Source organism: Molossus molossus, unplaced genomic scaffold (assembly GCF_014108415.1).
Source record: "Molossus molossus isolate mMolMol1 unplaced genomic scaffold, mMolMol1.p scaffold_m16_p_9, whole genome shotgun sequence".
Classification (NCBI taxonomy): domain Eukaryota; kingdom Metazoa; phylum Chordata; class Mammalia; order Chiroptera; family Molossidae; genus Molossus; species Molossus molossus.
This window is the reverse complement of record NW_023425403.1, coordinates 51,406,626-51,421,141: the sequence shown is the minus strand read 5'-3', so window position 1 is coordinate 51,421,141 and position 14,516 is coordinate 51,406,626. Positions and strand designations below refer to the sequence as shown.

General features: G+C 36.6%; 1 protein-coding gene across 1 annotated transcript in view; it reads left to right on the top strand.

Moving 5' to 3' along the window:
* The first annotated feature begins 3,516 nt into the window (after positions 1-3,516).
* NALCN (sodium leak channel, non-selective) overlaps positions 3,517-14,516 on the top strand; it is a 275,008-nt gene continuing 264,008 nt past the window's right edge. The window contains exons 1-2 of the mRNA XM_036249837.1: positions 3,517-3,657; positions 7,940-8,122. Coding sequence (XP_036105730.1) covers positions 3,550-3,657; positions 7,940-8,122 — 291 coding nt within the window. The 5' untranslated portion in view covers positions 3,517-3,549. The remainder of the gene's footprint in view (positions 3,658-7,939; positions 8,123-14,516) is intronic.

Here is a 14,516-nt window from a genome sequence, read left to right as displayed (position 1 = left end):
TTAACATTTGTAGCAGTCCAGATCTGAGGTCCCATGGCTTAGAAAGGGCTCAAGCAATGGGGATAAAGTAAAAGAAGACTTGTACATCAATGGAATTAGGAATAATCAAAGAAATCACCAGTGAAAATCTGTGAAGAGAAAATGTGCAGTTCTTCTTTACATGTAGGTCCCTCATACGGGTCCTAAAAAGCTCAGGGCACTGGAATCTGGGGATTGAAACTGACATCAAGTTGTCCTGTTGATTTTTAAGTGATGGTGGTGTTGGCATGGTCTGTATCTAAGGGAGAAGCAGTATGGATACATGATTCAGTAGTAGTAGCTGGACACCAACAGATGGTGATGGAAAGTGTAAGAACAGATGCTCTTTTAAGGGGTTGAGTATAGAGGACACATGGGACAGCAAAGAAGGGACATTTTGTAAACCATAATTTAGACGACAGAAGATTCAAAACAGTTTAATGCAAACCCAAAAGGGTTACAAGGAGAAGAAATGACCAATAGTGTCACAACACCTCACGGTTGAAGAAAATGAAATTTATTTCCTCTAATTTGGTCAAGAGAGAGCTGGAATGACCTAAGAAAAGTATATACCAATAGAAGTAAAATATAACTATCAAAGAATATAAAACTGATTTTAATCACTTAAAAGAGAGCAAATGAACCACAGTACTTTTTCTGCCTTGAGTTGCCATTAGCTGTTTCTCAGTAAAAGATTTATCAATGAACATATTGTAACTGTGCAGCCTCCTCATACTATTGAACTATTTAAATACCAACTACTTATAATAAGTGTGAAAAGGCTACTGGAAGCCATGGTTTTTAATTTAGTACAGTGCTTGATAAATCACACTTCTGCAAACAGGAAAAATGTTGGGTTATAAATACATAGTGGTGATAAGGCCAAGATACACAGAAGCAATTTCTTATCAAAATAATAAGCTTACCTAGGATACTTAAATATGCCTGCTATTCTTTATCAGGGGAATAACAGGTTTGTTGCATTCTGTTATATTGATTCAACATAAATGATTGTGTAAAACAATATTTCTGTATGTAAAGGAAAATTATTGCAATCTATTGCTTCACATTAATTTGAGACTCTTTATATGTTTGTAACTCGAACTTATTTTGCTACTTGCATGCTTTAAATACTATTTAATAATATTAAATTAGCCAAAATTTCTGTGATTCAGGAGCTAATTAGTTGTTGAGTCTTAATATATCTGTGGATTAAACAGGCTCCAGCAGAGTTTGGACAGATACTTGTCTTGGGCAGGTCAATTGGGTGGCACTTTTGCAGGAGGTAAAATGAGGTGAAAGTGGATGACAATGCCATTCATTATAGTTGCACTATTTTGGTGGACCAAATAACAGCCAACATGGAGACATTTTAAAAATAAAGTCAGATGTCTACTTTTAGATAAGTAAATCCATAATCACTGTTTTTTTTGGGGGGGGGGATATTTATAATAAAAGGTCATGGCATCCATATGTGAAGGTGTCGCATTTATGCATCAAATATTTTTCAGATCGCAACTTAGATCCAAGTTATAAGAACAATAAATGGCCATTCATAAGTCATCTCCACTGGCTCAGTGAAAATGGTATTAAAGCTAGTGGCTTGGTTTATAAAATGTTCTCGTATCACTTTTGAACATTGTGAAGCCACTTTTTATTTCCTCCTTTGCATTGTGAAATCTTGAAGAATTTCTAAAAGATTCTGTATTCAGTCCATAAGAGACTGTCATTCAAGAAGCATCCCAAATTGAGGCCAGCAGATGTTTTCCCCCACAGTAAATCAGAGAATAAGTATAATTTGAATATTTTGCATACATTTACATATCGATGTCAAGAGTCCCTAACTCCAATTATGTAAAATAAAATTAATTAGTGCAGCCTACTGCAAAGCCCACATTCAAATTCAATATTCAGGACAAGACAACCTGGAAATATTTAGCACATCTTAAAGCAAATTAGTTTGATTTCTTCTGGGAACAAGAGGGTTAGGCAGACTAGGTGCATCAAGGAGAACATAGATGTAGGTAGAGGTAGGTGTTCAAACACAGGGAATCAGATTCAAAGCCCATTTGTCTGGAGCTTCTGTGTTCTCTTTCCCAGTGAAAATTGCAATTGCACATACTGTAAACACATTGTTTTCGTCTTCTGCTTCCTCCAGGGTTGAGAGGCACTCATTGTCCTTGGTTAGGACTCTTTCTCTAGCTCCAAGGAACAGCTGATAAAAGAACCAGTGTATCTTCCTGGTGTTAAAACGACTGCAATTTTTTTTTTTTTTTACTTGGCGTCTTCATGGCTTTGAGCTGCCTGGAGGACCTGTTCCCTCCCTTATCTGCTTTTAGAAAGTCTCCTAATCAGTGTTTAACGTAAGTGTGGTCAATGATAAGCACTGTAGGTTTTGTAGTCAAACAGATCTTTTAAATCTCAAGTTTGCTTGAGTGGCCTTGGTCAAATTATTAGCTGCCCCAAGGCTGGAGTTTCCAGTGTTCATAAAAAGATAAGGTATTTCCTCTCTTCTGCTAGTTGTAAAGAATAAATAAAATCGCATTGCAAAGTGCTCAAAACATAGTATATACCACAAAACATTCACTCCTTTTCTTCCTCTAAGACTCAATCCAGGTGTTAATCAAATGAGAAATCTCTCTGTATACACAGGGTCATCAGGCACCATCTGCCTATACAACATCTCTTGCACTTGCTCATTTTTTGTGTCCTAAAAGCCTGACTTACAGTAGACCTCCCTTCAAGGGCTGCTGGATTGTGGAGGGTGGTAGCAATGGCTAAAGGGAGATGACATATAGCAAAATGTAGATGACTCAGAATTGTGGAAATTTAAGTGCAAGCAGGCATGTCATCTCCCTCTTCAATGTGATGTGTGTTTACCTTCAGAGTAGCTGGAAGAGACAGTATAATCACAGAATTTATAAAAGAAAAAACAACTCCGTTTACAATAGGTTCTGCCCTATGCTCTCTTGTCCACATCCTTTATGGCAAGGACAAAATCGGGAGTCATTGGAACTGTCATTGGAAGTAGATATCTGTGAATTTCACATTAAATGAACCGGAGGGCAGATCCAGGGAAGCATCTGAATAGTTCCCCTGGATTGGTGAGCTGTTCTCTGGTGAGACCACCTTTAAGTGGAGACTGCTCTAGATGTGTGAACATAGACTTCAAAATTTTTCTACTAATATGTGTACACTTACTAAGCTATTTTACCCCAGTTCATCTAGACCAGTGGTCTCTAATTGGCATGTAAACTGTTAGGAAGTGCGTGAGATGATCTATTGGGTTGAGAGAAAAAAAAATTCAAGCTTTTATTGATATTAATTTTGATTTCATTCTTTAAAAATGTCTATTTGCATGTGTTTATCATACACTGTATAAAGAAACGTGTATAATTAACATATAAGTAGGCATATATTGGGCACTCATTTTTTGTGATCAGGGGAAAGACAGTTCAGCTCACTAACACAGCTTTCTCTTTGTTGCCCCAGACTTCCGTTTTGTACGTACTCACCAGAGCTAACTTCAGCATGCTCAAAAGGAAGCAGAGTTCCAGGGTGGAGGCCCAGCCAGTTACCGACTTTGGTCCTGATGAATCTTTGTCAGACAATGCTGACATACTCTGGATTAACAAGCCAGTAAGTTTCTTTTTTGAAGTGTGGAGGAGAACATGCTGATTTAAAGGCAATTTGATTCATATACTTAAAAATCATGTGCCTTCAGCTTTGAAATGTGCATTTGAGCTGCAGTAGAATATAGATGAGTCTAGGAGTCAGGAAATTAAGGACAAATGAGATGAAATAATGAGGTTCCTCTCTGAGTTGCTCAAGTAGGAAGGTATGGTAGGTAGTCTCTCCTCCATGCATGCTGTCCTCAGAGTCACCCAGTGTAGAGATAATACTTCACAGGTCGATCCAAAGCTGGAGAACCACATGAGTGATCTCTTCTACCAAGCTTTCTTTACTTATAGTTCTCAACGTGCATGAATCTGTGAGGCAATAATCAAATGTTTGGAATTAAGGGTCTCTTTCTGTCTTGCAAATTTGGAGTAAAAGTAAAGGTTAATGAGATAGTGTCTCTGAAGAACTTTGTCACCTTCTCTGTCTAATTAAGCTGATAGGAACTTCAGGGGAAAGATCTGCAATACCAAGTATCACTGTGTATTAGACAGGCTAGCAGCCAGAGCTAAGGTGGAATGGCATACTCGTGGGTCTTTGGAACCCAGCAATATGAGCCCGAACAGGGTCAACTCCCTTATGTGTCAGAAATTATGCTGGCCTCAGAGGACACAAAAATAAAAACAACACGTTTCTAACTCACCACCACTTTGCAGTCTGATATGTATAACATATATTTTATTTATGTCCAATACACATTTAAAGTTATATACAAATGTAAAGTAGGATCAGTGGGAGCTGAGATAAGGAAGTCAACCGTTACTCTCGTGGTGCCTGTCTTTCCCTTGACCATGATAGAGAGCATCTGCCTTGGTCTCCCTGACCTTTCCAGCCTTTCGTCATCTCATCTACCCTCCAGACTACTTCTCCAGGCTGTTCACATTTTCTTTTGTGTTTTCATTTTTTGTTCACACAACCCTCCTGCTCTATGATCATGGAAACATCCTTGTTCACATCGCAAAGTAAAATGCCTCACTATTACAGTCCAGGCTCTTTATGTTCTGCCTCCAACTTGTCCATCAACTGTCCTTCCCTAGATCTATTCACTGTCCACTTGAGCCGCATCAGTGGCTTCCTGCTCCTCCAGTGTATCTGCCCGTTCACATGGTTTCCCTTGCCCAGAGGCCCCTTCCTTGCAACTCTGATGAGTCAAGACCCCCTCATTCACCAGGGCAAGGCGGTCTCAGATGTCACCCCTGCCCCCTTTCACTCTGAAAGTTTCCTCACTTGACCTTCTCCATCACAGACAGAATGATTTTGTATTTGTATAGAAATATAAATGTATGTTGTATATAAATAAAATAGATCCATTATGCATATCATACTGCAAAGTCAGAACCCTCTTGTTTCCATTTTTGTGTCCTCTGCATAATTTCTGACACACAGTAGGTCTTCTGTTCATGTTTAAATAATTGACAGAATAGAGAATAAAACACTCGCTACTTTTTCTTAACGTCCACCACATACAGAGCTTTCTGAGAACTTCGAACAAAGGTAGTATTCTAGATGTAGCCTCGGAAGCACTAATTAAAATAATTAATATTTAACTAAAATCCGTACTTTAAATTTGAAACAGATTTGTTGTGAAAGAACCCTTCTTTTAAAGCTCTTTTGTGTAATTAGATCCTTTGTGTTGGAAGTCCAGATGGGGCTAAATTCACACGCTGATGTTTATTGAAGCATTTCCAAATTGCATGAAAAGTACATCAACCCTTAAAATAAATTTAATCATCAGTGACTTATATGGTATGAAATTAGTGGCATTGCATGTTCTTCATGCAAATATTATAATTGTCGGATTAATATTAAAACCCACTCTCCAGCCTACAAGTGTCTGAGTCTTTTCAAAGTTGACAGAATTTTTTTTTAATCTCGTGTGCTTGCTAGCTTGCATAGCTGCAGAATCCTTCCACTACAAAACTAAAACAACCTTTTTTCAGGGGGAGTATTATATTAAAGGATTAATATGACTGTATATATACCCAGAATAGTCAATACATAACATTTAAATTATATTTAAGAATTATATATTAATTAATTAACTAGTGATATTTACTGTGTGGGTTTAGCATGAAGATGCAACCAACATTTTTTATCCCAGGTATTAGTTTTCATAATAAAATAGTGTATGTGAGTAATCATATGTCCTAAACATATACACAAGTACACACATACACACACACATTTATCTTTTTTAATTTTATTTTTTTATTTATTGAATTTATTAAGGTACAGATTTCAAGTGTACAACTCAATAAAACAGTATCTTCACACTTCATCACCCCAAGTTTTTTTCCATCTCCATTTTCCCCACCCATTGCCCACCTCCACCTAGTCCCCACCTCTCTTTCCCCAGCTATCACCACACTGTTATCTGTGTCTGTGTGTTTTATATATATGTCTTTTTGCTCTACCTTCTTTCATCCAGTCTCCCAACCCCCTCCCCTCTGATAGCTACCAATTTGTTCCATGTATCCATGCCTCTGTTTCTATTTCATTCGTCAGTTTATTTTATTAATTAGATACTATATACATATAAGTGAGATCATATGGTAGTTGTCTATCTCTGACTGGCTTATTTCACTTAGCATAATAATCTCCAGGTCTGTTCATGCTGCCACAAAAGGTAAGATTTCCTTCTTTTTTATGGCTACATAGTATTCCATTGTGTAAATGTACCACAGCTTTTTTATTCACTCATCTACTGATGGACCCATTGGGCTGTTTTCAGATATTGGCTATTGTCAATAACACTGCAATGAACATAGGGATGCATATATTCTTTCAAATTAGTGTTTTGGGTTTCTTTGGGTAAATCCCCAGAGGTGGGATCGCTGGGTCATAAAGCAGTTCCATTTTTAATTTTTTGAGGATACTCCATACTGTTTTCCACAGTGGCTACATCAGTCTGCACTCCCACCAACAGTGTACTAGGTTTCCCTTTTCTTCACATCCCTGCCAACACTTGTTTGTTGATTTATTGATGATAGCCATTCTGACCGGTGTGAGGTGATATCTCATTGTGGTTTTAATTTGTATCTGTCTGGTGAGTAGTGATGTTGAACATTTTTTCATATGTCTATTGGCTATCTGAATGTCCTTGTTGGAGAAGTGTCCATTCAGGTCCTTTGCCCATTTTTTAATTGGATTGTTCATCATCCTGGTGCTGAGTTGTATAAGTACTTTATATATTTTGGATATTAACTCATTATCAGGTATGTCTTTGAAAAATATGTTCTCCTATACAGGAGGTTCCCTTCTCTTTTTATTGATGGGTTTTTTTGCTGTGTAAAAGCTTTTTAGTTTGAAATAGTCCCATTTGTTTATTTTTTCCTTTGTTTTCCTTCCCAAGGAGATATATCAGAAAAAATATTGCCATGAGAAATGTTTGAAATTTTACTGCCTATGTTTTAGTCTAGGATTTTCATGGTTTCGACACATTTATTTTTTTTATTTCTACTTCTTTATGTTGGGGTTAAAGAAAATCTTCACATAACACATGCACTGCCAGAATGAATTATACAGAAACTTATTTTTTTGGAATTTTTGAAATTATATCTGGGCTAAATTTGTATAAAACATGTTCTCCAAACTAAAGAGAAAAGTCTATTTATTATCTTTTGAAAATGTAAGATGATATCAGATTTTTAAAAATATTTTTATACAAAGATCTTACATCTAAGATACATATGGAAAGAAACCCCCACACATGGGAAGTGTTATGCATCAATTCATTTTAAAAAGCATTTGTGACTTGCAAGGATAGGCCATTACACTAGATACCAGTAAATCTGGTCTCTATTTTAGGTCATTATAGTACATTAAAAAGTATAAAAATAACAGTGTGTCAAATTTCTAAGTGAAATAAAGTTACTAACATTTTAATTGAATCAGAATCTCCCTGTATCATGGCCTGATGCCCTGGACAGTATCAAAGGAGTTGGGGTAGCCTGAGCAGGTTCATACCTAAGGTTTGGCTCTTATTAATGCATGGCCGTAGAAAAGTTTCTCACCCTTTCTGACTCTTACTGTGTTGATGTGGAAATTAGGCTGATTTGAGAATTAAATGATGTAAAATATGTGAAATGTTTTATGTACACTTAACAGACATTAGCTTCCTTCTTCTTCATACTGGTGAAATATTTTAATCTCAGTATTATGTTTTCCAAATGGTGTGGTTCATAATACAAATTTAAGATATCATTTGATGGTGTTGAATAACAACCTTGGACCATTTTTGCAGTGGGTTCACTCTTTGCTGCGCATCTGTGCCATCATCAGTGTCATTTCTGTCTGTATGAACACGCCCATGACGTTCGAACACTATCCTCCTCTTCAGTATGTGACCTTTACTCTGGATACTTTACTGATGTTTCTCTACACAGCAGAGATGATAGCAAAAATGCACATCCGGGGGATTGTCAAGGTGAGCCTTTCCATGTTATTTAAGCTAAAAACCAAAATGTAATGAAAATCTAAAGCAAAATAATATTAATTTCAGTAAAGCAAAACATCTCTTTATCTACATTGAAGTCTTTTTAAATAAGGTTTCATTCCAAAGATTGGTAAAAATATGATGAACAAGAATATTTGAAAAGTTGAATGAATTGTGTAAAACACAAAGTCTTAGAATACTGGGAAGGAGCTAGGTGGCCCAACCACCAGCTTTGTGAAGGCCAGCGTAGGGTCTAGAATGCTACCTATGGATGACCTAGCCCCAAACAAGGCACCTGTTGATTTATGGAATGTTGAATAATGTTACCTGATAAATATTACAGACTGATAATATTCAGCATCATGTCATTAACTTGAAGCATTTTAAGGGCTTGAGATGGAAAAAAAAAAAAAAGAATATGTAGCATGAAATCACCACCAATGGGGGAAAAAAAGTAAATAAAAGAAAAAGAGAAGGAAGGACACTTCATGTAATATCTCTTCCTTTTGTAATACTAACCTTCATAGAGGTTAAATAAGTAGATGACAGTCTTATTAAGTATTTCACATTGTACAATGGATGCTCCTGACAGGAGAGATGAAGGACAGGATTGAGTTTGGAAATTCATCTCCAGATACATTTATTAATCACCCCAGTGCTGCTCTCAAATAGTTTGTTACTGTCTGATTTTCCTTTTTTTATTTTATTGTCGGACTGGGGTTTCTATCAGTTTCCTAGTTCTTCAATAATAAATGACCACAATCCTGGTGGCTTGAAACAATAGAAATGTATTCTCTCACAGTTCTGGAGGCCACAAATTCAAAACAAGATCTCAATAGAGCAGTCTGTCTAAAGGTTCTAGGAAGAAAGCCCTTCCTTGCCTCTTCCTAGCTTTTGGTGGCTCCTGGCAATCCTTGGACTTCCTTAGTTTATCATTGCATCACTCCAGTCTCTGCTCCTGTATTCACATGTTCTTCTCTCTGTGTATCTCTTTGTGCCTTCTCTTCTTCTTTTAAGTCATTGGATTTAGGGCCCACCTTAATCTAGTATGACCCTCTCTTAACTAATTACATCTTTGAAAGACCTTATTTCCAAATAAGGTTACATACTGAGTTTCTGAATGGGCATAGTTTAGGAAAACACTATTCACCTCACTACACAGTTAGTTCCAGCTCATCACTTGAACAGATAGCTGCTTGCAATTATAAATAGATTTGAAAAAGGTTTTCTGAAGTTTTTTGGGTGACTCCCAGAAACTGAAGTAGTAATACAAAAGAAGCAATTCAACTCAGTATAAGAATTTAAGTTGAAAGGAACCATCAAAGCCACAACAATCCTGATGCAATTACCAAGAAACCAGTAAACTCAGAGACTCCCCATGAGGCAGTCATGAATGCAGTAAGTATGGGCCCTAGGAAGTGCAGTGTGGCTCTGCACATGATACATAACCCGCTGAAAAAAGTGTTGATTTGTGGGAACAGTGGGCACCTGCCATGCCCCAACCAATGGATTTCAGCATGATTTCAAAATTGTCTGGGTCTTCCACAGTGGTAGGTTAGTTATTCTCAGCCTTAGGTTTAGATATGCCTATGTTTCAAAGATTGATAGCTAAATCAAGAGGTTGCCTTGGGGGAAATTTGGTCTTGTGAGTGCTAGAGGTATCTGTTAAGCAACTCTAACTTTACTTTCCAGCACAGTCTAGACTATTTTGAATACTCTGATTCCCAGAGGACCTTGGATGACCTTGGCATTTGTGTATGTTGGTCATTCAGGCAGTGGCCATCTCTGAATGTTCTGGGTAGAGAAATTTGGGATTGAAATACCATGTGTTGACTTTTATGAGATTCCAACTTGAATGAACAAAAGCATGACATTTTCCTGGAATAGAAGTTTTGTTTCTTAAGTTATTTCATAAATTAAGACTTGGATTTCACATCATGGAAATGACAGTAGGCATTGCTTTAATTGTCATAGTCAATGATGAAAAGAGCAGAGGCGGACTTCATAGAAAAATTATGTATTCATTCCAAGTGAAAAGAGCACTGAATGAACAGAGGTTTTAATAGTTTCAGTATTAGAAGTCAAACTACTTAAGAGGAAAAAACTTGGTTTATGACCAGGTTGTTTCTGAAATGTTGTCAATGAGCCATTTTCAGAATTTTCTGACTTTCACCAACATTTAAATGATTTATATACTAAAACTGAATTTTGTTTTATTTTCAATCTGTAAGAATTGAAAATTAATATTAGACGTGATTTTTGTTTGTCATTTAATCATGATTGGATTAAATACAAACAATGCAGATACTAACAAGATGACATTGCTCACATTATCTTGAAGTAATCAGCACAGTTTCATATCTCATTGAAACTGGTATTCAATGGGAGGGAGAGAGAGGAAGAGAGGGAAAGAGAGAGATACATTGATATGAGAGGTACACATCTCCCACACGACCCCCACCAGGGCCGGGGACGAACCACAACCGAGGTACATGCTCTTGACCGGAATCGAACCTGTGACTCATTGGTCCACAGGTGGGCACTCTAATCGTTGAGCCAAACTGACCAGGAAGAAGTACTTCTATTTTTAATTTTAGGAAGCTTCTCACCAACAGCGTCCAAGGGTTCCCTTTTCTCCACATCCTTGCCACTGCTTATTACCTTTTGTCTAACAGGTGTCAGGTGATATCTCATTTTGTTTTTTATTCTGTTTGCCTGATGATTAGTGAAGTTGAGCATATTCTTTTCATATACTTGTTGACCATTTGTATTTCTTCTTTTGAGAAATCTATTCAGGTCTTTTAGCCATTATAATTGGATTATTTATTGATTGATTTTTTATATAGAGTTATATATGTATATCAAATTGTCAAGTTGTGCACCTTAAATGTATACAGTTTTAATTATCAATTATACAAGAAAGCTGAGGAAAAATCCTAAACTTTTCATCAGACTTAGTTTTAACAACAACAAAATCATCTGTCATAGCCAATTTAAATGTTATTGGCTTTGTATCTTTGTATTTATAAATTTGTTTTGGTTTTACAATTTCATGAGAAATAATGTATATGTGTAGATGTTTAACTTACAATGTAGTAAAACTCGTATAGGGTCTCTATGATAATTTTTTAGTGGACCTCATGTTACTCAAGATTGAGTTACTATGCCTTTATCACTTAACCTTAGTCTAAGAGTCTTAAACTTTATTTTCTTCTTTATTGATTTTAGAGAGAGAGGAAGGGAGAGGGAGAGAGAGAGGAAGGGAGAGGGAGAGAGAGATAGAAACATCTATAAGAGAGAACATCCATTGGCCTCCTCCTGCATGCCCCCCACTGGAGACCGGACCCACAACCTGGGCATGTGCCCTGACTGGGAATGGAACTGGCGACCTTTTGGTGTATGGGTCATCGCTCAACCACTGAGCCACACCTGCTGGGCATAGTCTAAGAGTTTCAAACCTTTATTTAACACCTGGCTGCTAAAAAGCCTTTTTTTTTAGATATTTTTATGTGTTTCTACCTTCATTCATTTGCCAGCAGCACTGAATTTTTTACCTCTCAATTTTGTATCCTCATTACTGAGAATAATTTGTAAATATGTGCTGTGTTTGTTCACTTATATGACATACTTTTTTTTACATCTGTAACATCATTATGAATATATAGGTGTATAGTATTCTATTTTAAGCATCAGGCTACTCTTAATATGTTTCACATTGTTTGGAACAGAGCTGTATATTTTAGCTGTCAAAATAGTAAATGTTTAATATACATGGGTGGGCATATTTTTTTACAGTTGTTCGAATGGAAAATAATACAATAAAAAGTAATAATACAAGAATAAACTCTCTTTTATGTATTCACAATTGTAAACCTACTTTTGCCCACCCTGTACACAGGTTTTTTTTTAACTAAAATATTTCTAAGTAACAGTCAGGTTTAATTATTAAGCAAGTAACTCCAGTAAGTCATATGTCTTCTGTGAGAGTATGTGTGAGTCAATGTTCACATATGTCACAGGTTTAAGAAATGCTGAGATTTTATTTTTGAAAGAATTTTATTACCACGGATAAAACTATATTGTTCCATAATAAAATATTTATAGAAGCAAACCAGTGTATTGTTGCCCATGCAGCATATACAACTCTTTAAAAGTGTAACTAGCTTGTTATGGTAGTGTTATGGTACATGTAAAATTCATTCCTAATGCTTAAGGTAATGTGATCTAATAATACCTATTTTATAAAATTATCTGCAACATGCCAAACCTAGAAGCTTTATTTTTCAAAACAAAAGTATTGTCACTGTGATTTTCTAGTATTGCCCACTAATTTGATTAACCTAGTGGTTTGCCATATATATTAAACTATAAATTTAAATTTTAGACGTTAAAAATTTAATACATTGAAGATATAAATATAATATAAATATAAGAGAAAGTTCTTTCTTTTTTTTTTTTCTTTTTTTATCCTCACCTGAGGACAGTTTCCATTTTTTGTTCAGATAGTGTGGGAGGGAGAGAGAGGAAGAGAGAGAGAGAGAAAGAGAGAGAGAGAAACATCAACGTGAAAGGGACACATCGAGTGGCTGCCACCTGCACAACCCAACCAGGGCCAGGGACAAACTGTAACCGAGATACGTGCCCTTAGTGGGAACCAAACCCAGGTCTCTCTGGACCGCAGGCTGATGCTTTAACCGCTGAGCCAAACTGGCCAGGGCAAAAGTTCTATTTTTAAACCCAACCACAGTTTCCAGTGATTCAATAAACATTGAACACTTACATGATCTCCTAAGTGCCCCAGGAGAAAAGACAAAACAGAGCAGAGCCCCTGTCCTCAGAGAATGCCTGGCCCCCTTTGTGGAACTGGCTTGTTAAGCACATGGAGGCAATTCTCACTTTCTGCATTCAGTCTATTCCTGAAATTATGTTGGATAGTATATTTTCAGAAAACAAGAGCCTATATTCCATTATGTTAAATGGAAAAACTAATGCATTCCAGCAGCCCCAACCAATATCTCTAAATATCACTAAATCACTCTCTAACATAGATAACTATCTACCTGCATATTTTGTATAATAAACAGCACTTAAACCCCCATGGCTCAATTATTTATACTTATTGAATTCAGTAGTGGATGTTTTCTGTGCACCCTATCAGTACAGCAACATGTGCTCTTATATAAATAAGAAAAGAAATAATAAGTTAAAGTATTATATATCATATCTCATTGAATCAATGAGGTCATCAATTGTAAGAAGAGGTATCACTTAAGAAAGAAAAAAATGATTCTAATTGCACTTTGTAGACTGTAAGATTGTAATTGATGCATCAATTATAAGATGCATTCTAAATTCAGAAACGTTAAATTGTGTTTGGACAAAGGGAGAGTGTATCTGAAAGTGGTGAAATGAACAAACTGACTGCAGTTGATTGATGCAGGTCTTGACCCCTGTGAAAGGCTATATATCAAGGGGAAGAGGAAAGTAGTAATGCACTTAAATTTCACTTATCCACTGGTGAGCAATGCCAGATGAGATTTAGCCCCAAAGAGTGACAGGGCTTTACCTGCACACCTTCCTGCAGGGTTCATGGACGATTTAAATGTTTCCAGTGGCACAGTGAAGATTCATTATAGTGGTTCCAGATACATAGTGACTTGGGGGCAAATATTTTTGTGACTATAAATAGTGATTATTTGTATAGTGAGAATTCAGATAGTGAGAGATAAACCTTTAGTGTTTTGTGAAAATGCGATAATGGTGAGTAAAAGGAATGTGGGAAGGAAGCACAAAAATATAATGAAAAATTCTGCTTGGGGATATTATAAAAGTCTTGAAGAAAGAGTACTATGCATGTCTTGAAGAATGAGTAAATGTGGTCTGTGACACAGGCGATGGGTCACGGAAGTATAGGATTTCAGAGAGAGAGAAGGAATACTGCGAGACACAAAGGCGTGGAGCAGCCTGGTGCTTTGGAGACCTCTGAGTAGTCAGGGAGCAGATGGGAGGTGTGCAGGGAGCAGCTGGAGGGGAATCTGTGAAGGCAGGCCTGGCTGCACAGCAGAGAGCCTTGCGTGCCCTGCAAAGAGCTCAGACTTCACTCTGTGGATAGTAAAGATGCGTGGGGGATTCAAATCCAAGAGTGATACAATCTGATTTTCTTTGAAACGTTCATTGTGGAGATAGCATGCTTGATGCACAACAGGAGAGAGAAATTGAAGCAGAAAGTCCTTCTGTCAAGAAATGTGTTTAAAATTTTTTATTAGAGGAATCTATTTTTTTTAAGGATTTTGCATATTTTATAATGTTTTTCAAGCTTGAAGGTACCTTCTAATTAATTCCCACTCTCCAATAATTTGTTTCTGATTGCCACCCCCACTAATTT